A 22,398-nucleotide genomic window follows, 5' to 3' on the forward strand; every position below is an offset into this window, starting at 1 on the left:
AGAGCTACGCTTTTCTTTTAGGCGACACAGGCGACACACTCCGTTTCAAACTGACACACCTCGCTTTCCATTTACGAATATGTTCAAACTAAAGCAGTCACACTCCGACTCTGCTGAAAAGGAGAGTCGCAGTGTGTGTGTTTCAAATCCTAAAAGTGCGTCATACGGAAAGTACTAATAGGTTAGGGTTGATCTTCTGTAGGATAAGGCCGCCGTAGAGCCGGCTGATGGGAGATCGGAGAAATTAGTGTAAGTGGAGCTGTCGTGGGGTAGCAGCCTAATACTACACGTGAGCGTTACTTCTGTAGTAACTTACGATTAATTCCTTCGCGTAAACAGGATTTTGTAGTAACTTACGATAATTTATTCCGCGTAAACGAGTGAATTACCGTAAGTTATTACAGAAGTAACGTTCGCGTAAACGTAGTATAAGTGCTAGGCGTGTGAACGAAGGATCCCGAGTTCGAGTTCCAGTCGACTCCGTTAATTTTTTCCGTCGCTTACACTTATTCTTAATGCCTCATATGCACGTCGCGGATTGAATTATACTACTGGAGAAAAGATACACTCATTAACTCATTCCAGGCGAATTTAGTTTAATTTACTGAAAGTGACTATTCTGCATACAGTTCCTCGAAATTAATCTCAAATCGCGAATTCATTCCCGATTTAAATTAATTTCAAACTGTTTAAAGTGACTATTCTGCGCGCAGTTTCCAAGAATTTAATTTTAAGTCGCGAATTCATTTCCAATTTTACTTCAAATTAGTTTCAGGTACTTCCGGGTTATGCGAGTCACTTCCGAACTAATTAAGAGAACGAAAAGCGGGATGAAATCGTAACGTGCTTCGGCATTCTCTCCTCGTCCCTGCCTTTCCTTCCGCGTGACAGCTGTAAAGTTTAGTACGACATCATTCTCAACGTTGGCGTGGGAGTACGACGTTGGATTTACGCGTACAGGTGCATCGCCGAGCATCTTTCGCTCGCTGGTACGTACACGGACGGCGATCAGGCCCCGCGCGCCTCTCGCTTTATTCAAATACGACGAGCGGGAGTGGACCGCTGTGCGTGCCCACGTATAATACGTATACAACGTTCGCGACGCGGCGCAAACGTTGCTGGAGTGCAAGTTAAACGGATGATCCTCTTTCGAGAACACCTGACGCATTTCTAAACGCGGAGGTGATTTGCGGACGCGCGAACGGGAAAGATATATATTCACGACGGCAGCATTAACAAACTTCTCGCGGTCTTCCTTAATTTTCCCCGTAGCGAGAACTTTCCGTCCCCGACAACGTACTCTGAATAATTGTTTTAATTAGTCAGCCTCTTTGTATTATCAATTATTTCAAATGCAACCATGCTGAAAGATTTCGGCAATATTTTGGTAATATTATGAAATATTTCTGAAATATATCTACGAAATATATTGCAGAAACACTTCAGAGATGTTTCAAATACATTTTACACTGAGAAAAATGTTTTGTATTAGCAAACAAAATTTTGTTACTGACGCAAAAACTATTTGTTGATATGTGAAAAATGAAATATTTTGTTACCGGAACAAAAAAAATATGTTAAGCTATGTGCGTATAGCCGCCGCGCGTTTGTCCGAAGTCCGCTCTCTCAGCCGGTCACCCATCCAAGTAGTATACCGGCACCTTGTTGCTTAACATCGATGATTGAACAGGGTAGTGGTGACCCTCTGACTCTGACGCTTCTTTCTTTCTTATACTTGCTTATTTTGATGAGCATAAAGCTATCGCATAACAATATACAATATACGTTATTACAGTCACGATCACGATCTCTCACTGGTTTCAAAATGAATCCAGTAAGAGAATTTGCGGAGTTGTTGATGGACGTCGACAGTAGTAGCAGCAGCAGCAGCAGCAGCAGCGCCAGTAGTAGTAGCAGTAGCAGTAGTAGCAGCTCTAGCAGCAGTGAATTTTCATCCGATGACGAGCACAATCAGGAGGTTTTATTTCCAATCCTGCAAATCCTGGTTGGTCGAAAAAGGCATCGGATTGAAAATTATATCGAAGTTGTGCACAGCTGGACAAACGCAGAGTTCAAAGAACACCTTCGACTGCAACGTGTTATTGCTATAACATTAGTAGGTATGAAGCGTCGTCTACAATGGCAACAGAAGTAGTGGATTAAGATTATAAGATGTCAGAGTAAGCTGGTTTTCTGATGTAATAGAATAAGGTCATAAGCGAAAAAATGGTTGAATCCCATTTCCTACGGTCTACTCAACCATTTCGCTCACTTTACACCTTTACACTCTATTACACCGGAAAACCAACTGGCTCTGACGTCTTATAATCTTAATCCACTACTCCCGCTACCATTGTAGACGACGCTTGAGAATTGTAAATAGGCTTATTTTATTTTTTATGTTGCAGATAGCTTTATTTTTCTATACGGAAAAATACTACGAAAATACTACCGGTAGTTGCGAAAAAATACACAAAACTATAGTAAATATTACAATAATTGCTATAATTTTGTATGTTTTCTTTGCAATTATAGTAGTTTCTTCTATAAGGGATAGATGAAGAGACATGCCTGTTTTTTTTAAAGCTAAGTTTTTATAAATATAATTTTACCGACCTAATTTTAATTTCACCTAATTTTACTGTTGTACGTAGAATAATGAAAGCATACACACACACATACGGACATTTTTTTTAATGCAATTTTTTGACGTTTTAGAACATTCTGAACACATTGGCGACAACTAAAAAAAATTTTTACGGAAACGAAGCTTCCTCTATGAGGAAGCAATAAATATTAATTTGTACATTGCAATTTTATAAAATTGAATGCGTCTACAAAATGCAATCAAATTTTTTAAAATAATTTTTCCGTTTTTTTTGTTTGTTTTTACAACAATCGATTCCTTTCATTATCCTATGTACATAAGTATCAAGGTAAAATCATTGAAAAGTGTGTACTTTGCGAGATATCTTATATTTTATATTAAAAGTATCACGACATAATTTAAAATATCTCAGGAAATTCTTAACGAAAGATAACTTTATTATTTTGGAAACGTCTTGAAGAGATCTACAACTTTTTTCTCAAAAATCAAGTTTTATCTAAAGAAATTAGTCATCTTTAAAATTACTTGAAAACGAGAACTTGTACGAAATGACTCACATTAAAATCAACAATTTTTGTTTGAAACATTCTTTTTCTAGAAACAATACTTTTGAAGATAAAAATTCATCACGCTTTATTCCATCCTGAATGTGTATAATCTAGAGAGAAAAGTTGTTTTATTTGAAGGGGGACACGTGATTCCGATGAGAGTCGTACAAGTCGTTTTCAAAAAATTTTTAAAGTGACTAATTTCTTTAAATAAAACTTGATTTTTGAGATAAAAGTTGTAATCTCTTTAAGATGCTTTTAAAACACTGTAAGTCCGGGTCTACAATAAGTCCTAACTTTAGTCCCGGTCTACGAAAGGTGTTTTAAGCTCTAAACCTAAAGAAATTGTTCAATCACAGTTGAATTTAAGGAGAATAATTGACTGTGATTGGTCAATTTCTTAGGGCTTAGGGCTTAAAACACCTGTTGTAAACCCAGACTAAAGCTCTGTTTCGTTAAGAGTTTCCTGAGATATTTTAAATTATGTTTGATACTTTTAATATAAAATATGAAATATCTGTTTATATCTATATATTTGTTTTATATGTGTGTTTTAATTCGTAGATGATCTCGCAAACAGTGGATTTCTGCCAGAGCATACATTTGGCCGACCAAAGATAAGTGCAGAATGGAGTATGTACATCACGCTTTGGTTCCTAGCGAATACCGAACCATATCGTACGCTATCGGATCGTTTCGATGTCTCAATATCATCGATATTTCGGGTGATTCGAAGAGTGATGGCTTGGATACTGACAAAAATTGACACTGTAATCAAATGGCCAGAAGGACCTGCAATCATACAAGCCTCGCAAGGCTTTGAAAATAAAAGAGGAATTCGTAATTGTATCGGAGCAATTGATTGTTCACATATTACGATCCAACAGCCAAAAGTGAACGCTGCTGATTACTGCAATCGGAAAAAGTGTTTTTCTTTAAATTTACAAGCAGTTGTTACGTCGAATATGAGCTTCACCAATATTTATTTCGGTGAACCTGGATCACTCCATGATGCCCGAGTACTGCGGCGGTCAAGTTTGTATCAGGAGGCACAAAATAATAAGGAACAGTTATTCCCCAATACAACATTTATATTAGGCGATTCTGCGTACCCTTCATTACAATGGTTGGTTCCCCCGTTTAAAAATAACGGTCATCTCACGGCACAACAAGTCGAATTTAATTATTTGCATTCGTCTACGCGTATGGCGATAGAAAAAGCTTTCGGCGTATTGAAAGGACGCTTTCGCCGTTTAAAATTTTTTAATGAACTTCGAGATATCAATTTTATCGTCCAAGTTGTTGTTGCATGCTGCGTATTACACAACATATGCATTAATGGCTTGGACGATGGGATGGACTTGTATGTCGATGATGATTGGAATGTTGATAACGTTAATATTAATATAGAAGAAAATCAAAACGAAAGAAATGATCGTCGGATGAATTTATTCCATGAAATGTTTGCACAATAAATAAATAACATTGAATTATTTGTGTTTAATCCTTTATTGTATTTTACTTTACGACACCTCTAATCGACTTTAACAATATAAATAGGAATTCTTTGGATAAATTCGCATAAACTTAAATAAAACGCGCATCGGGAGCGGGTTGAGTTTCATCTCTCGTAAAAAAAAATATTATAGTAAACATAATCGTTTTGCTATCTGGGACACTGAAGCAGAAGTTGTCTACTTGAATATACTCATTCAAAAATTACAGGAAGCTGTTCAAAGTCAATGCGAAAGTGCACTACTCTCACTTTAACAGCTAAACAAAAACGATTATAGCATTGTTCGGATTGTGCTATCGTATGACCGTTGTAGTTTACAAGAAAAGGAGGGGTGTCAATAGGCCGTTTTTTGGCCCACGTCAGAATCGCTCCAAACTGTGGTATTTTCTTCCTACCGATGTAGCTCACAACCTCCTAGACCCGTTTGCTGTTCGAGCAATTAGAGGCTGAGAACGGGCAACTTGAAATCTCAAAAAACAATGGAGTTTTTCATTTGGTGGTAGTGCCGGTCTCATTTCAGCATGTCATTGTTGGGAGGGTAGGAGGGAGGGTAAAGGTAGAGGGGGAGTGAGAAAGGGTGGGACGGAGGGAGGGAGGGTGGAAGATAGAGGGGCAGGGAGGTAGAGGAGAGAGAGAGAGGAAGGGAGGGAGGGAGAGGGAGGCAGAGGGGGGCAGAGAAAAGGAAAGGGAGGGAGAGAGGAGAGAGGGAAAGAAAGAGAGAGAGAGAGAGGGGGAGGGAAGGAGAGAGAGGGGCAGAGGGGCAGAGGGGGAGAGAAGGGAGAGAGGGAGAGCGAAAGCGAGAGAGAGAGAGAGAGAGAGAGGAGGGAGGGAGGAGAGGGAGAGGGAGAGGGAGGGAGAGGGGAGAGAGAGGAGAGGGAGAGGGAGAGGGAGAGGGAGAGGGAGAGAGAGGGAGAGGGAGAGGAGAGAGGGAGAGGGAGAGGGAGAGAGAGGAGGGAGAGAGAGAGGAGAGAGAGAGAGAGAGAGAGAGAGAGAGAGAGAGAGAGAGAGAGAGAGAGAGAGAGAGAGGAGAGAGAGAGAGAGAGAGAGAGAGAGAGAGAGAGAGAGAGAGAGAGAGAGAGAGAGAGAGAGAGAGAGAGAGAGAGAGAGAGAGAGAGAGAGAGAGAGAGAGAGAGAGAGAGAGAGAGAATGACGGGAACCAGACGGGAGGGACCAGGTCTGCCTCCCCCTCCCTCCCTCCCAACAATGACATGCGTAAATGAGACCGGCATGTGAAAAACTCCAATGATTTTTTAGATTTCAAGTTGCCTGTTCTCAGCCTCTAATTGCTCGGACAGCAAACGGTTCTAGGGAGGTTGTGAGGTACATCGGTAGGAAGAAAATACCACAGTTTGGAGCGATTCTGACATGGGCCAAAAAACAGACTTATTGACACCCCTCCTTTATATTTGATGCAGAACATAAACGGTACCACAGTGCGGAAGTCGCGCAAACGATTGAATGATCATGTTGATCGTTATAACGTACGCGATAGCTAGAATTTGCGGCTGTGAGCAAGCGTTTATGATTCTGCAGCAAACTCATTCGTTTTTTTCTTTATAATATCGGAAACCGAGACACGTGCCAGTGAATATATTTGTGATAGCATATATATTCTAAATCCTAGTAATGACTTTTGGAAGAAAAATATCAGCGTAGTTTGCGTAATACTTTTTTTTGTCAACAACTAGATTTTCATTGTCAGTTATCACTGTGATGCTAGTTACATTAACCTGCTACGACAAATTATTAACAGAAAATTATCACGTAAACTACGCTAAACTGAACACAATTTGGAAAATAAAATGATATTACCTTAATTATAAGATATCGCATTTCGTCCAACAACAATTGATTATTGACAATGGATTATGTAACCATTGTCGTTTTTATCGATAAACAACACATGATTCTAATAAAAATTGTAATTTGGTTATGGTTATTTGCTCATTATACTAGTACAGTGAAAGTACACTTTGCTATTGTGACGTAAATTACTCTCAGTGAAATTTTTTTTTCTCAAATACTAAATAAAATAATATTAAAATATGTTTACCAAAGAAAATTTTAAACTATTAAATAAATTATAATTCTAACACGTATTTCATTACTCGTTTCATCAAGTTATCGTGTTTGTATGATTGATGATAGAAAGAAGTGATAAAAGAAAATGTTGAATGATTTAATATCCAACTTCTTGTAATATTATTTTTTCTGTATTCTAAATCTATTAATATGTATCAAACATAATATACTTTTTAAAATAGTTACATTAATTGTATATTATGTCATATAATAATATATTTTTAATTATGATTATATAAAATATATTAAGGATTAATATATTTCAATTTTTTTTAAATCTGTTGCATAAATTGAAATCTTCTAAAACTAAAAATTATATACAGAGAAAACACCATCACAAGAAATTAGATGTCATTAAATTGATATAATATAGATATTGTTATATAGATATTGTTCACTTTAACCGATTGCCATTAACTCTGGTTTATTAGTATCCTCTGGGTAAGTCAAGTTATATAACGCCAATAACGCTGCTTTAGCTGCCGCTTTCTTGGCATCTTTCTTGTTTTTAGCTGAAAAATAAAAATTGTTATTTATATATTGTTAATAACAAAAATATTTCTTAATAATTCATAGAATATATACATACCTGTTCCTGAATATTCGACTCCACCAATTTCAACAGCCAGAGTGAGTACATTGTATTTGGTGGATTACCAATACGCCTGAGCTCTGCATATGTTAGCTCTGTATCTGTTGATTGTTGTTGGGGCTTTTGAAGTAGTTTCGTAGATACCAGAGTTATAATTGGCCGTGTTGATGCAGCTGAGTTTTACACTGGCTGTTGTTGCGGTTGCTGTTGCTACTGTGATTTGAATCCTTATGAGTTTTGTACGTTGTCTTGTTTATAATTGCTTTGTTGAATGGACGTAGATTGCGATGCTTGGTAACTTCCTTGTGTATTATACTGTAAAATTATACTGTATAGTCTGGAACGAAGCGTATTTTCATTAACCAAATCAAATAATTAGAAGCTACATCTTATTACCAAAAGAAAACACATTTTTTGGTTGCATTAAGTCATGGAGTAATTGGCATTTCTCCTTTTCGACCCGCATTCGATCTCTGTGACGTTCATCTTTATTTTCCATTTTGCGTTTTTGTACTGTTTCTTTCCACAATAACTGTTTCTGTTTTAGTAATAATTTTTCTTTCTTTAGAGCATTTCTTTCATCAATTCTAATTAATTTTTCATTCTCCTTTTCTTTGTTCGCAGATAACATTTGCAGATGTTCGAGGCATTGTTTTTCCAGTTCTAATTTTGTCTTAGCGACAGATGTCGTTGAACCACTATGAACTTTATTCGTTTTTTTCACAGGCGATGTTAACTGCTTGGAAGATGAAAATTGCCTGAGAGATGACGATATTTGTGTCTCTGAGAGTTGCTGATGATCTTTCGACTTCAAGCTGCTTCCTTGGTTTTCACAGCTACTTTGACTTTTGGTTCCAAAAAATGAAGAGCCCAATGTATGATCGCAGTTGATACTCTTCCTATGTCCAAACATATCCTGCATTTCATTGAAATAAGGAAACGTCTTTGGATCTCTTCCAGATTTGGAATTATGATCAACGCATTCTTTATATTTTTTTATTAAAGAATTCATTTTCCATCGTGTTTGATCAGAAGTTACCTAAAAATTATTTTTGATATTGAGTTATTTTTTTGACATTGATTCAAATGTTGTATATGAATCTATAGATTCCACAGTATAAACAGTAGCGACAGTAAACATTTTTAGTGGGTCCCAATTCCAGTTAGTGGGAATACACCAGGAATATGACGGCCTGTATGTATGACAAAAAGAAAGATACTTCTCTCTTTTACTCTTAAGCGTTCAGAAGACTTGCTGCCATCTTTCTGATTGCAAAGATGGCAGCAAGTCATGTGACCTGGCAACGGCTACATAAAAAATGCAGACGCTACTGTTATACTTATTGTCGCTACTGTTTATACTGTGTAAATTCGTTTAAAAGCAATTGAATATATATATATATATATATATATACTACTTACATTATGGCCCAATATTTGTAGCTCTTCTGCAAGCTCATTCCAAAAGTTTTTATGTTTTTTTACATTTTCTTTATTCGATTGCATAGTCTGATATGTGGTCAGCAATCCCAAAATGGCGTTATGGGTCCAATAAAACACTGCAATATAATGTAAAACTATAATTAATTATATAATTCGAGTGATTTTCGGATTTTTTAAGACTTGAGACACAAAACAGTATTGTGTGTTACTAAAAACAAAGATTTAAAGCATAAAACATTGTCTTAAAATTATAAGTCAACGTACAATTCTGCTCAGGCCCTCAAGGTCTATCCAGACAAACTTGCACAGCGCATAAACATAAGCATAAGAAAATTGATTGGTCCATATATTGGTACATATGTGCATAAGGAAATAGACCAATTCATCTTTTTATGCATATGCTTATGCACGTTTGTCTGGATTGACCTTTTACGGGCGTTGTGCAAAGACGCTAAAGTTTATCATTAACAAAACTTATAACCTAAGTCCCGGTCTACAATAGGTATTTTAAGTCCTAACGGCCACTTCAACCAAGCTCTGATTAACTTAATCAACGATTAATCGGAGCTTGATCGAAGTGACCCTAAGCCTTAGAAATTGATCAATCACAATCGAATTTGATGTGAATAATCGACTGATTGGTCAATTTCTTAAGGCTTCGGGCTTAAAACATCTATTGTAGACCGGGACTAAGCATCCACGTGTAAAATTACTTACCATCACCTTCCTCTTTCCCTCGTTTAATTTTTTTCTGAGGCACAGGCTCATTTTCAATTGGATCGCATATGTGGTCTGAATAATCATTCTCATCGATAAATATTGCGTTACACTCCGTACATGAGATATTAGAGATATCAGAATCCTCCTACACAGACATTGATTAATCTTAAATACTATAAATATGTACGTACACAATTTTTTTAATATTTTTATGCAATCAAACATTAAAATTGTTTTATAGTTATAATTGCAGAACCGTATACATAATATATGAAATAAAATAATAAGTAAATGAAACACGACGGTATATGACATAAAATTAAACTGAGGAAAAAGCTGTTAACCGAGATTTTTGTTGCTTAAGGTAGCCGTCTCGCTACGTGCTAGTCATGTGACTGTTTGTAGGTTTTCACGTTCAGAAATATATTTCAGGCAATTTTTGCTAAGGAAAAAATAATTTTATGAATTATGGTGTAAAATTTCATACGTGACAAAGTATGTTACTTTTTCCAAATTCTGTGATTTTTCTCATTTGACTCCGTTTTGATCAGCTGATCATGCGAGTCGTCGAGAAAGGTTACAAGTGAGAAATCATCACATCTCCTTTTCGATTGAATTTTGACAATTACTGAGAAAGGGTTTCAAAACGCATGACAGGGGTGTCAATCACTATCCAATTCGGCTAAGAAAGACGAGCCCCATAACCTGCAACTACAGCCAAGTCTTCCCAATCTCACCTCGACCAAAAAATGTCTGCTCTATTACCGCATTTTCACTAAAATAAACTAAAAAATTAGCAGCGAAATCTCCGGTAAACTATATATTTTATGGTTGCATCGGATTCTTCGAAATCTAATGTACAAAAAGCAATGTTTTTTCTCACTTCATCTAATCGAAAAATGCGAATATATGTGATTGAAACCGTGATAGAGCCTTCTTTTTCTGGCCGTCTGTATGAAGTAATGCAAAATTTGTGATTTTCGAGATCGATTTTCTAGAGTAAATAGTCGGTAAGGAGCCACAGAAAAAATCGACTGCAAAGCTGATCATATAATTTGATATAAAATCCGAAATCGAAAACTTTATCTAATACATGCCCTGACGAGACGACTACCTTAATAAATTATTTGTGTAAATTTTATGTGCAATTAAATTAGTATGATAAGTTAATTATCAATTTAACTGATGTGATTATGCTGTTCTTGCTTTGACGGAGACCACGTTTCAAGTCCGTTGGTAACGACTCATGATTTGTTAAGACAAGAAATTGCACGTAAAATTCACACGAATAATTAGGAAATCGAGATCCAGTGGTGATCGTTTAACGGCTTTTTCCTTAGTTTGATTGAAATAAAATAAATCGTATATTTACCATTGTAAAAAGAAATCAATGTATGTATGTACCCAGAAATCGATGCATGTACATATGTATCCAGGATTGCCGCCTGTTTATGGTAATAAGATAAGTAGTATATAGGTATAGTAATATAAATTTCGAGGAAGAACTGTAGAGATATTGAGAATCTTATTAGCATACCTTTCTTTCTTCGAATCGAAATATTTCCTCGCAGCAACAAAAATGTGGAACGCACCCGACGGAAGATGGAAAGAAAAATGGCATCCCCGACTTCATTTATTTACAAAGAAAAATGGCATTGCAGATCCTCATTTATCATAGGGAGCGGTTATAGTGACAACCACCTGCCGTCATTTTTTGGCTGCAAATATATTTTTGAAAAACAATCGCTGATTCTCGCATTTCTAAATATTTTCTCCTCATTAATATACTCTTCCATTTGCTTTGGATAATAGCAGCTACTTCGTGCTTCTTTATTTGGAACGCGTCCTCTTGCCGGCGCGTCTCACTCGCAGATTCTTCATCAGGCCCAAATACTTCACTTGATGCAACACGATCTTTTATTCCAGTTGTTTGATACCTGCTTGATAAAGAATATTATTATCTCAAATCATTGATTATCGCAATTAATTCTACAGTAGTACGCACTACGATATTATATACAAAGAAAAATCATTATCTGACAAAAACTTATTTTACAGAAATTATTTAACTGACCTTAGTCTGATTTCTAAGCTCTCTTCCTCCGAGTCGGTTGTAGGAATTTCGCTGAACATTTCAATCTCATCACGACCAGCGCGACCACTTTCCTGATAATAGCCTTCTATAGACTTTGATTGTAAGATTGCATATCACAAAGCGCACGTTTGGTTTATCAATGCCCATTCCAAAGGCTATAGTCGCACATATAACATGTACTTCATCGGCAATCCATTTTCCTTGATAGTTAGTTCTTTGACCATCTGCGAGTCCTGCATGATAAGTATGATAACTCAACGCTTTAATGTCGTTTTTCTTCATATGCGCAGCATAATCGTCACAATCCTTGCGCGATAAACAGTACACGATGCCACAAGTGTTTTTAAATTTTGTCATTATCATAGCCACAACTTCATCGGAACAATTTTCATATTCGATGTAACTGCTTGTAAATTTACAGAAAAACACTTTCTCGAAGTTCATTAAAAAATTTTAAACGGCGAAAGCGTCCTTTCAATACGCCGAAAGCTTTTTCTATCGAGATGACCGTTATAATATAAATGTTGTATTGGGGAATAACTGTTCCTTATTATTTTGTGAATCCTGATACAAACTTGACCGCCGCAGTACTCGGGCATCATGGAGTGATCCAGGTTCACCGCAATAAATATTGGTGAAGCTCATATTTGACGTAACAACTGCTTGTAAATTTACAGACAAAGACTTTTTCCGATTGCAGTAATCAGCAGCGTTCACTTTTGGCTGTTGGATCGTAATATGTGAACAATCAATTGCTACGATACAATTGCGAATTCCTCTTTTGTTTTCAAAGGCTTGCGATGCTTGTATGATTGCAGATCCTTTTGGCCATTTGATTACAGTTGTCAATTTTTGTCAGTATCCAAGCCATCACTCTTCGAATCACCCGAAATATCGATGATATTGAGACATTGAAACGATCCGATAGCGTACGGTTCGGTATTCGCTAGGAACCAAAGCGTGAGAGTACATTCTCCATTCTGCACTTATCTTTGGTCGGCCAAATGTATGGTTTTACGTCACTCTGTGTTCCCTTATCCTCAGTGATTCTCGATATATCCTTCACCTTCTTGTCCAAGGTCCTTCTACACACGTCAAATGGTTTTTCTTCCGTTATAAACAACTTTTCAGAAATTCTTTCCTCTTCTTTAACGCTTTCGTATCTTATGGGAAAAGATAACGAACTACCCAGATTGTCATTATCATCAATCTATGGGAATTCGTTCAAAATTTGATCTTTAATTTTGATATCCGACACCGTTTCTCTGCCGGTTTCTCTATCGCAAACGCCGTAATAATTTATAATAAACGGAAAAAAAATCAATTAGGCAATGTTCATGTATCTATTGGGATTTGCGAGATATTGTTTGGTTTGACTGAAACTCGCAAATCCTACTATCTTTTTTGTAGTGTTATATTTTGTTGAACCTCTCGATGAGCTTTTTGACGAACCTTTTCCCACGCACTGTAAATAACCGAAAAAAAATAAAATATGTACATATAATTGTGTTTTTTCCCCCTAACGTACAACTATTACATTACATGTGTAATAAGAGATGTGGCACATACACACGTGTACACATCTCTTTTTATATTACCTTGAGCCACCCCGTTTATACTTTTTATTACTACTGTTAGATCTATTGCCAATCTTTCGTTTCTTGCCACGATTGCTAGTACCACTACTGGTGCAAGAGTAGTTGGAATTATTGTCGCCCCAAGTATTATGGTCATTATCGCTGTTCTGTTCTTCATCATTCTCATTTAACAATACTAAAAATAATGGAATAATCAATAATGTAAAGTACTACTTTATGTTATATTATACGCTAGTATTGTACCTGTTCTTTCTGCCGCGTATTTCTGCGTAATGTTTAAAAGAGCTTTGCCATATTTAACAAAGTTAGCCTTAGTAAAGTGTGGTATTTGTAACATGGCTTCTTCGGTTTCTGGTAAACGGCTGGCTCATAACTCTGACAGCTACCGTATTTATAATAGAAGAAGGAGAAACATCTAATGTATTAGCGATTTCCCTTATTATTGTCATCAATTCGGCATAGCAACGATTTTGCAATTCTTTTACAATGCCATCAAGTTTCTTCGTAACTGTCGAAACTGTTGCTACACCACTTGTAAATTTATTCGATTGTCTCGTTTGAATTTGTACCTGTTCAGGATAAAGTAAAACACAACGCATAAAAGGCAAATAATAGATAAAATAATGTCTCCTATCTCCTATATGTACTCTCACACACACGCACACACGCACGCACACGCACGCAACATGACGTATTACTATATCTAAAATGCACTGTAAGCTTATTCAATTATATTTTGCATTCTGAATATCTTTCTATTAAGAATAAATACCTTTACATCTTTTTTTGTCATGAGTTCACTCGCTTTTGGTCCAATTTTTACATATGCACAGGCAATCTCATTATTAATATACATATTTTCTTGTAAATATTCTTGCAATACTATATAGTGCAAAAAACGTTCTTTGTCACTTTTGTTCCATTATTTACCGCGACCATATAAAGGATGTTTCGTAAGACCTATAAAAAAAAATTATTTAATTGTATAAATTAATGTAAATAACAACTCAATTTTTCTACTATTATATAATAGTAACTATTATATAATAGTATCCTACTATTATATAATATATATAACGAGTATAAACCTGATTCCCTAATCTTTTTCAGATCACTGCCTTTAAAAATATCTGTTAAGAATACTAGTGTAAGAGCTTGCAATTCTTCCTATTGTTAATATCTCGTACAGTTTTCATAATCTCTTTTGCATCTTCAATAACGTCTAACATTATAATCTCGCCCTAAAATTATTAATTAGTATTAATTTCAGTCAGATAACTATATTTTTGCTGAGACAATTCTTCATCTTCTATCTATATAATGTACCTACCTTGCATCTGCAATTATCACACGCAGTTATTTTATTCGCGATATATTGTTGCCTATCAAATATTTCTCCAAAATAATTAAATTTTAGCGATTTACGGCAATCTGTAGTATTTTCACAGAATACTACCATTTTAAACAAATCATCCATTTAGGTACTAATAACTTGTGGATTTGGATTATCCAATTCAATCATTTTTCTGATTCTGTGCATGTTTGCATAATGATAAAATAAAATGCAATCTGCTATCTCTCACCATCACGACCAGCGCGACCACTTTCCTGATAATAGCCTACTATAGATTTTGGTAAGGCTGCATGTATCACAAAGCGCACGTTTGATTTATCGATGCCCATTCCAAAGGCTATAGTCGCACATATAACATGTACTTCATCGGCAATCCATTTTCCTTGATAGTTAGTTCTTTGACCATCTGCGAGTCCTGCAAGACAACTCAACGCTTTAATGCCGTTTTTCTTCATATGCGCAGCATAATCGTCACAATCCTTGCGCGATAAACAGTACACGATGCCACAAGCGTTTTTAAATTTTGTCATTATCATAGCCACAACTTCATTGGAACAATTTTTTCCTTTCTTCGATATTATGCTGCATCTTAAATTAGGTCTATTGAAACTCGATATAAACCTAAAAAAGTAACCATATATATAATATACATACATACATACATATACATACTACTTTGGATTAGTCATACCTAATTGATGCAAAATATCTGTTCTAACACGCGGTGTAGCTGTTGCAGTTAAAGCCATTGTCGGCACTTTGGGATAATTGTCTCTGAGACATCTTAATCTTTTATAATCTGGTCTAAAATCATGACCCCATTGACTAACGCAGTAAGCTTCATCAATAACAAATCTTGCCAACAATTCTCTCTCGTATAAAATAGACAGATTATTACAGAATTTTTGCGAGGCAGTTTTCTCTGGTGTTACGTATATTTTGAGAGCAGGTCTTTTTGGAAAGTTCCCTATATATCGCTGTTGCTTGATTATCTGTTATAGAGCTGGATGAGCCGTAGGAATCTGCAAGTTTTAAACCAAGACTGAAGAGTGATATGACTGGATATGACGCAATAGTATACGCTTCTATAATGTAAATGTGTACTTTATACTACATTGTTTCTCTCATTATGTGTCTAACATATAATAATACTTTCTCTTACATCGAGTGAGGTAAGTTTTTGAATTTGGTCTAAAATAAGACTCTTCAATGGTGAGATAACAACTGTTAATCCAATACTTAAAAGGGCAGGCAATTGATAACAAAAGGACTTTCCACCTCCGGTCGGCATTAAAACGAAACAATCAAATCCCAAAAGTGTTGCATTAATAGCTTGCAACTGATTTGGCCTAAACTTATATAAACCGAATCTCTGCCGAAATATAAACTCACTTCCTTGATTTTTTCATCTCCCGAACTTAAAGGACTCAGAGATATTTTGTTGTCGTCAGGTGGTGAACGCGGCATCAATCGCATCGTTATTCGTTCCCGGATGATGTCTCTATCAAACCCCGCGTTGTAGGAACCAGATGCACCGCCGCCGCTGGGCGCTCCGCCGGGAGTGGCGCCGCCAGCTCCAGGGAATCCACCGGGCATGCCACCAGGCATACCGCTGGCACCCTGGTAGAGCTTCGTACGATGAGGTTGCAGATGCCCTCGAGCTCCTTCTGCTTGTGCTCGTATTCCTCCTTGTCGGCCAGCTGGTTCGCGTCGAGCCACTTATCGTTGCACGTGTCCAGGATCGTTTGCTTGTCCGACGCGCTGATCTTGTCCTTAAGCTTCTCGTCCTCGACTGTGGTCTTCATGTTGAAGCAGTAAGATTCGAGGCCGTTCTTGGCCGCGATCGTCTCCTTTTGCTTCTCGTCCTCGGTGCGGTACCTCTCCGCCTCGTTCACCATCCTCTCAATATCCTCCTTGCTGAGTCGACCCTTGTCGTTGGTGATGGTGATCTTGTTCTCCTTGCCAGTGGACTTGTCCACGGCGGAGACGTTGAGGATACCGTTCGCGTCGATGTCGAAGGTAACCTCGATCTGAGGAACTCCACGAGGTGCTGGGGGGATACCACTAAGCTCGAATTTGTCCAGCAGATTGTTGTCCTTAGTCATGGCATGCTCACCCTCGTACACGTGAATCGCGTGAAACGCCAGGTTGATTGTCGGCGTAGGTTGTAAAGGCCTGAGTCTGCTTCGTCGGAATGGTGGTGTGGGTTATGTTCCTCTTGATGAGCGCGGTCATGACACCGCCGGCAGTCTCGATACCCAGAGCGTAATTCTAGGTCTGTTCGTTTTCGCTGCACTTCTGAACTGGTGCAATATAGTGCAATTTCGATTCGAAGAAGTCGATTGGTGTCGACTGTGACAAAGTGTGTAGTCTAAAGGAACGCTACCTGTGTTCAAGTGTGTCCATCTGTGACGGACTGTGTCACCTAAAAGGAAAACAGCCATATTATACACTAATATGTAAATTTTCCTTACGACGTTCTTGTATAATTCCTCTTCCGTGCTGCTCGAACACCCTAACTACTTTCCTCGACGAGTGTAATTAAACTTCTTCTTCTTCTTGGATTTATATTGGCTCCTGCCTCTAATACGAGGTCAATATGGCCAGCATTTGCCACTGTTTGTTTAACAAAGTCTGGTACACGTTAGCGTGACAAAGTCTAAACGGAATCAACCGAAAGTCTGAGTGGGGATCAATGCAGACAGTAAGGCTGCGTTCGGAAACGTCACCCGAGTGCACACGAGTATACTTCCTTCTCTTTCTATCTCAGCGAGTTAGAAGGAGAAGGGAGTTATACCCGTGTGTACCCGGGTGACGTTTCGAACGCAGCCTAACAGTCGCAATACTTAAAAAAATTTTCCTTCCGGACAAAACACGTCCGAACTGGTCCGCGCACGTTGAGCAAATAGAAGTGTAACCAGTGTAACTAAACGATAAACCGGTAAGAATTGCGGGCAAATCGGTCGCGGCTTATATACAAGTCATAAGGCTGGTATTATGAACCAATCACACAGAGCCGTATTTTCCAAAATGGATGTACTGGCGCTGGTGTACAGGGCACAGGGGCTTTTGACCCAGCCCAGTGCCCAGTGCTGCTGTGCTCACTGCTCCGTGTTCCGTCCTCTAACCTCTTATTCTTATGTTTTAACTCCTATGGCTGTATGGCCGTATGGATGCTTCTCTCGGCTAATTTCACGCGTGTTCAAGGTATCGCCAATATCGCCCGTACCGCTGATATTCATGGCAAGCGTTTTACTGCGAAACGCGACGCGCCTAGGTTTGGCCAGGCATCTGAAGGGTAACCGGGTAACCGCGAGGACGAGCGACGAGAGGTGCATCATGACGAGCCGGGTGAGGCTCGAAAAGGTTCTCGAGGAGTTGCAGAGGACATCCCTATTACGACAAGTACGCCGAGAAGATCGCGAGGCTGCAGCAGACCAGCCCGCAGGAATTTCTGCAACGCGATCGACAGCAAGAGAAGCAGACTCGCGAGAAGCAAGGTATATGATTTTCACGAGGCTCGCAAGGCTGCTATTTCTGACAACACTGTTCCTGATGTCCGAAACAATTATATTTTCCTTCTTTCTGACAATTATAAATTTGGCGCATTTACCTTCGTTTCTTGGCATTTCTGTCTAGGAATTAGTAACAGATAATGTTTAGATATTATGGTTCTTATGATTTATCGATGATAAGGATGCTAGCTTTTTTGTTATTGTTAAAGAGAAACGTGAGAAAGCTGCGAGTTTCTACCAAACTGAGGCAAAGCCAGCTTTGGAATCTGCTGGTACGCAGCGAAAGAAGCGCGATTGGATAGCATTATGAAAGTTGATATGATAAATGATCGGTCGAAAGAGGAGATTATAGAAATATGGAATGAGTATCACAAACGGAAGGACTGTATCTGCGGTACTATGACGCCCGAACAGTACGATAAGATGTTTGCGCGCGGCAAGCAATATTCCACCTTCCTCTTGCCATTACCAAAAGAGCAGGGCTATGAATTTATAATGTGTCAATTTTACGGCTCGGAAGTGCACATGACTCCGCTCTTATGGTACCAGACTCATAAAGAGAACGCGCCTGAGTGTTTGACCATGATACACTACACTGAATTGAGAGACAATAAGGGCATTGTACTTATGCGTGGCGAATTTGATACAAATTTACTGCAAGTGCAGGAGGCACAATGCCTGGCTAATGAATTGCAGCTATATTATTGCAACGATAACGAACACAGATTGCGGTTGCTTGAAACGTTTACCAACGACCTAACGAATTTAAGCATATGGATCTCATAGCTCAGTTAGAAACAATATCCTTAGAGTCGCAAATGCTGAGACGGAGAAATAAGAATTGTTGTAACGTCTATATTGCTCTTTGTTATTTAATGTATTGTGACTACATGTACAGAACTAGTAGAAAATAAATATTTTTAAGATGAACTCTCATATATCATTTTTTTCATAAATTTATGAAAACGCTCTTATTCCAACGCATTATTTTTTGCTTATATTTAACTGCCTATAACAAATAATATTATAACATATTAAATAATATTGTTAAATCTCTTTTATGTCTATCTTGTAGTATGCAATATCAAGCTTTTGTTATTATGAAAAATATGATATAACACACTTTGCTTTACTTTTTAATTTCAAATTTTCAAAGTGCTAATAAGTGTTAATTAATCACATAATAATAATAATAATTTTAAATTTCAGTTAAACACGTAATTGCAAAGTATCAGCCCTCGAATCAGCGATATTTCCATTTCTATTTAAAAATGTACGGTCATCTTGGAGTCTGACAATAAAGAGGCACTATGTAAAAGATTTATCTCAAATAAGTACATTACTACGCCGATTTTTTACGTAAACGCTGGTATGTAACTTTCTTCAAGTTAAAAATTCTCATTTATTAGTCTAAAGTTACCATTATAGGCTGCGTTCGGAAACGTCACCCGAGTGCACACGAGTATACTCCTTCTCTTTCTATCTCAGCGAGTTAGAAGGAGAAGGGGAGTATACCGTGTGTACCCGGGTGACGTTTCCGAACGCAGCCATAATAGGAACAGATATAAATGTATTTTTATATGTTAGGTCCTCATATTGGGCATTTGTACAGCGCAGTTCTGGCCGATGCTGTTGCTCGATACAACGGCATGTTGGGCCATAAAACATTTCTTACCACCGGCACCGACGAGCACGGTAACAAAATCAAAGCCGCCGCAGCCGCAGCTGGTTTACCGAATCTTGAGTACTGTACAAGAATTTCACAGCAATTCAGGGAAATGTGCGATAGGTTTGAAGTGGATTATTCGCGTTTCATTAGAACCACTGAAAAGCAGCACTGTGACGCAGTGTATCACTTTTGGGTTCTTAGAACAAATTTATTTCTGAATATCAATCTCGTGTATGTTTGTGATCGTGTCGTTCACATTGAGAAATTGAACATTTTCAGAAACGGTTAGAAGAACGAGGGCATATCTATCTAGGAAGTACTCGGGATGGTATTGCGTATCGGACGAAGCGTTCCTCTCTGATGCAGAGTTTGGCGGAACAGAAAGATTCGACCGGTAAAGTAATCAAAGTCTCCGCGGAATCGGGAAACAAAGTAGAATGGACGGAGGAGAAAATTACAATTCCGACTTAGCGCATTTCAAGATGATCTCAAGTATTGGCTCAAAGATGGTATAAAAAGAAGTCGAGTCTTAAACTAATTCATGATCTCGCTTTCTTTTAACGACTGCAAATTCTAAATTTGGATTACTTTTTTTTGCAGAAAACACAGTTAGACCTGCGTTGTATCACAGAACATTATCACAGTGGGTAGAGGAAGGTGCATGTTTACAAGACTTAAGCATTACTAGAATTAGAAACAAGGTGCCATGGGCTATACCTTCCCCGCGCGATGAGTCCTCATTCGGTATATGTATGGATGGATGCCTTAGTAAATTATTTAACGGTCTTAGGATACCCAAATGAATCTTACAAAGAATTTTGGCCACCCACCAATTCAAGTACGGATCATAATTTTTAGCTAATAATGAATATTACATGAAATTTGTCATATTAAAATATATAAAAAAAATTATTGTAGATAATTGGAAAAGATATTTTGAAGTTTCACGGTATCTATTGGCCAGCATTCTTAATAGCGGCAGGTTTCGAGCCTCCAAAGACGCTACTGTGTCACGCTCATTGGACTGTTGATCATAAAAAAATGTCGAAATCAAAGGGAAATGTAATATCGCCATTTGAAGCTGCAAATGAGTATTCAGACGAGGGATTGCGATACTTTATCCTGAGAGAAGCGGTGCCGCAGAACGACGCAAGTAAGACGAATCGTGCATTTACTTGTTACATATCATTTACATCACGTCTCTTAAAAATCCGTTCACAGATTATAGTTCACGAAAATTGGTTAACGTATTGAATTCCGAGTTGGCGGATACACTGGCAATCTAGTCAGTCGTTGCGCGGGTAAAGCGGTCAATCCGTCCAAAGAGTTCCCGATCCGGCGAAATACTGGAATGTGTTGCAGTCTGAGGTAGCTGATGAGACTAGAGAAGCTTTGAAATCTGTGAGCAAAAAGCGCGCGAGAGTTACGAGGAATACAATTTACATCATGTCGTGGACGCGGTCATGAGTATGCTTCATTGCGCGAATAAGAGGTGGCGTATCACGAGCCTTGGCAGCTGAAGAAGCGAGTCGACGATGCAAATTCGATCGAGGAACTAAAGCTGTGATATCGCTTGCTCTAGAAAGCAGTAGAATAGGTGCTTTAATATTGTATCCAATTATGCCGAGATTGAGCAGTAGTTTGCTCGATTTTCTAAATATCCCGAAGGAAAATCGCATGTGGACGGACACCGCGCCTGAATTTTCCACAACGGTAGCATAAAAGAAAGGCATATCGAACGTAATATTTGATATTGTTTAAAAAAATAAAGAATTAATAAATATTTATATATCTATTATTTGTTTACTAATTATGCATCGAGGGATGAAATTTAGTAGTCAAAATTAAATATCCCAATCACGCTAAATACAACATTATATATTCCGAGTTATGACAAAAAAACATGCGATTTACAAATTAGAGTTTGTAGAAGTACAAATTATAAATGAATGAAATACCAATTGTTAACTTCAGGCAGATTAAATTTTAGTAGTATGTACAAGTATCTATACTTATAAGTATCATAGACCCAATAAGCAAACTGCTCGAGGTATAATAGATTGGCAGCAGATTTGCTCAGATATCACAACAGATCTGGTATTATCTGTGTCCGCATTAAACTCGTTTTGCCGGCAAAGCCTGCCAATATAATCTGACAGCAGATTGTCGACAGAAACCGAATAGAATCTGTCATTTCATAAACATTTGAACGGAATATATCCTTTAAATGGTTGCGAAATGGTAGATTTTGCTCAGTTTCTACGGTCAATATGCCATTACGGTCCGTTAACAGATTCTGTTACATTTCTGCTGACATTCTATCAACAAAATTTGCAGCAGGTACTTTCAAAATCTGTTCTCGACAGATTTGGCTATCCGGGGATATAAGTGTATGCGATAAGAATACCTTTTTCGGCGCTTGCTGTTGTTTTTCCATTGTTTCATTGGGACGTAGGAATCGGACGAAAGAGGAATCAGTAAAAAGTCACAGGTCAAGATACCCTTGTCGAGCTTAGTCTAATATATTTACAGAGAACGGTCATTCGAATATATCAGTAGTATACATCAACATTGCGCACAGATCCTGCTGGCTAGAGAGTTCCGCGCTATTCCCTACAACCGTTTCTACAGTCTGCAACGCTGTCTGCATTCGCATGT

The 22,398-nt window shown here is 37.8% G+C and overlaps 3 protein-coding genes and 2 pseudogenes across 6 annotated transcripts; 3 read left to right on the top strand and 2 right to left on the bottom strand.

Annotated features, from left to right (window-relative positions):
* Positions 1–6: 6 nt before the first annotated feature.
* Positions 7–4,646, top strand: LOC139787028 (putative nuclease HARBI1). 4 transcript variants are annotated; one of them, XM_071726115.1, is made up of 4 exons: positions 7–249; positions 770–989; positions 1,796–2,120; positions 3,721–4,646. In XM_071726115.1, the coding sequence occupies exons 3-4, from the start codon at positions 1,826–1,828 to the stop codon at positions 4,629–4,631; spliced, it is 1,206 nt and encodes a 401-aa protein (XP_071582216.1). In that variant the 5' UTR covers positions 7–249; positions 770–989; positions 1,796–1,825; the 3' UTR covers positions 4,632–4,646. The 4 variants fall into 4 exon arrangements, with proteins under 4 accessions (XP_071582216.1, XP_071582220.1, XP_071582219.1 ...); XM_071726119.1 differs by having other exon boundaries at positions 1,796–2,116; positions 3,721–3,828; XM_071726117.1 differs by lacking the exon at positions 7–249 and adding an exon at positions 271–289.
* A 2,515-nt stretch (positions 4,647–7,161) lies between these two features.
* LOC139787030 (recQ-like DNA helicase Blm) lies at positions 7,162–15,305 on the bottom strand (annotated as a pseudogene).
* A 69-nt stretch (positions 15,306–15,374) lies between these two features.
* LOC139787027 (heat shock 70 kDa protein cognate 4-like) lies at positions 15,375–16,944 on the bottom strand. The gene is made up of 2 exons (XM_071726114.1): positions 15,949–16,944; positions 15,375–15,578 (listed from the first exon to the last, which is right to left on the bottom strand). Exon 1 carries the CDS (start codon positions 16,659–16,661, stop codon positions 16,035–16,037), a length of 627 nt encoding a protein of 208 aa, XP_071582215.1. The 5' UTR covers positions 16,662–16,944; the 3' UTR covers positions 15,375–15,578; positions 15,949–16,034.
* Positions 16,945–17,571: 627 nt separating this feature from the next.
* Positions 17,572–19,001, top strand: LOC139787029 (ATP synthase mitochondrial F1 complex assembly factor 1). The gene is given in 4 exon segments (XM_071726120.1): positions 17,572–17,949; positions 17,951–18,056; positions 18,283–18,819; positions 18,822–19,001. Coding segments are annotated over 4 exon segments (1,170 nt in total). The 5' UTR covers positions 17,572–17,586; the 3' UTR covers positions 18,986–19,001.
* Positions 19,002–19,287: 286 nt separating this feature from the next.
* Positions 19,288–21,026, top strand: LOC139787031 (methionine--tRNA ligase, mitochondrial-like; annotated as a pseudogene).
* The last annotated feature ends 1,372 nt before the right edge of the window (positions 21,027–22,398 follow it).

Source organism: Temnothorax nylanderi, unplaced genomic scaffold (assembly GCF_030848795.1).
Source record: "Temnothorax nylanderi isolate EJ_2023f unplaced genomic scaffold, tnyl_v1.0 TNYL_tig1244_pilon, whole genome shotgun sequence".
In the NCBI taxonomy this organism is placed as follows: domain Eukaryota; kingdom Metazoa; phylum Arthropoda; class Insecta; order Hymenoptera; family Formicidae; genus Temnothorax; species Temnothorax nylanderi.

Coding starts and splice junctions, on each gene's coding strand:
- LOC139787028 (XM_071726115.1), top strand. CDS start 1,826: ATGAATCCAGTAAGAGAATTTGCGGAGTTGTTGATGGACGTCGACAGT. Junction 2,121..3,720: donor TATTGCTATAACATTAGTAG/GTATGAAGCGTC, acceptor TTTAATTCGTAG/ATGATCTCGCAAACAGTGGA.
- LOC139787027 (XM_071726114.1), bottom strand. CDS start 16,661: ATGACTAAGGACAACAATCTGCTGGACAAATTCGAGCTTAGTGGTATC.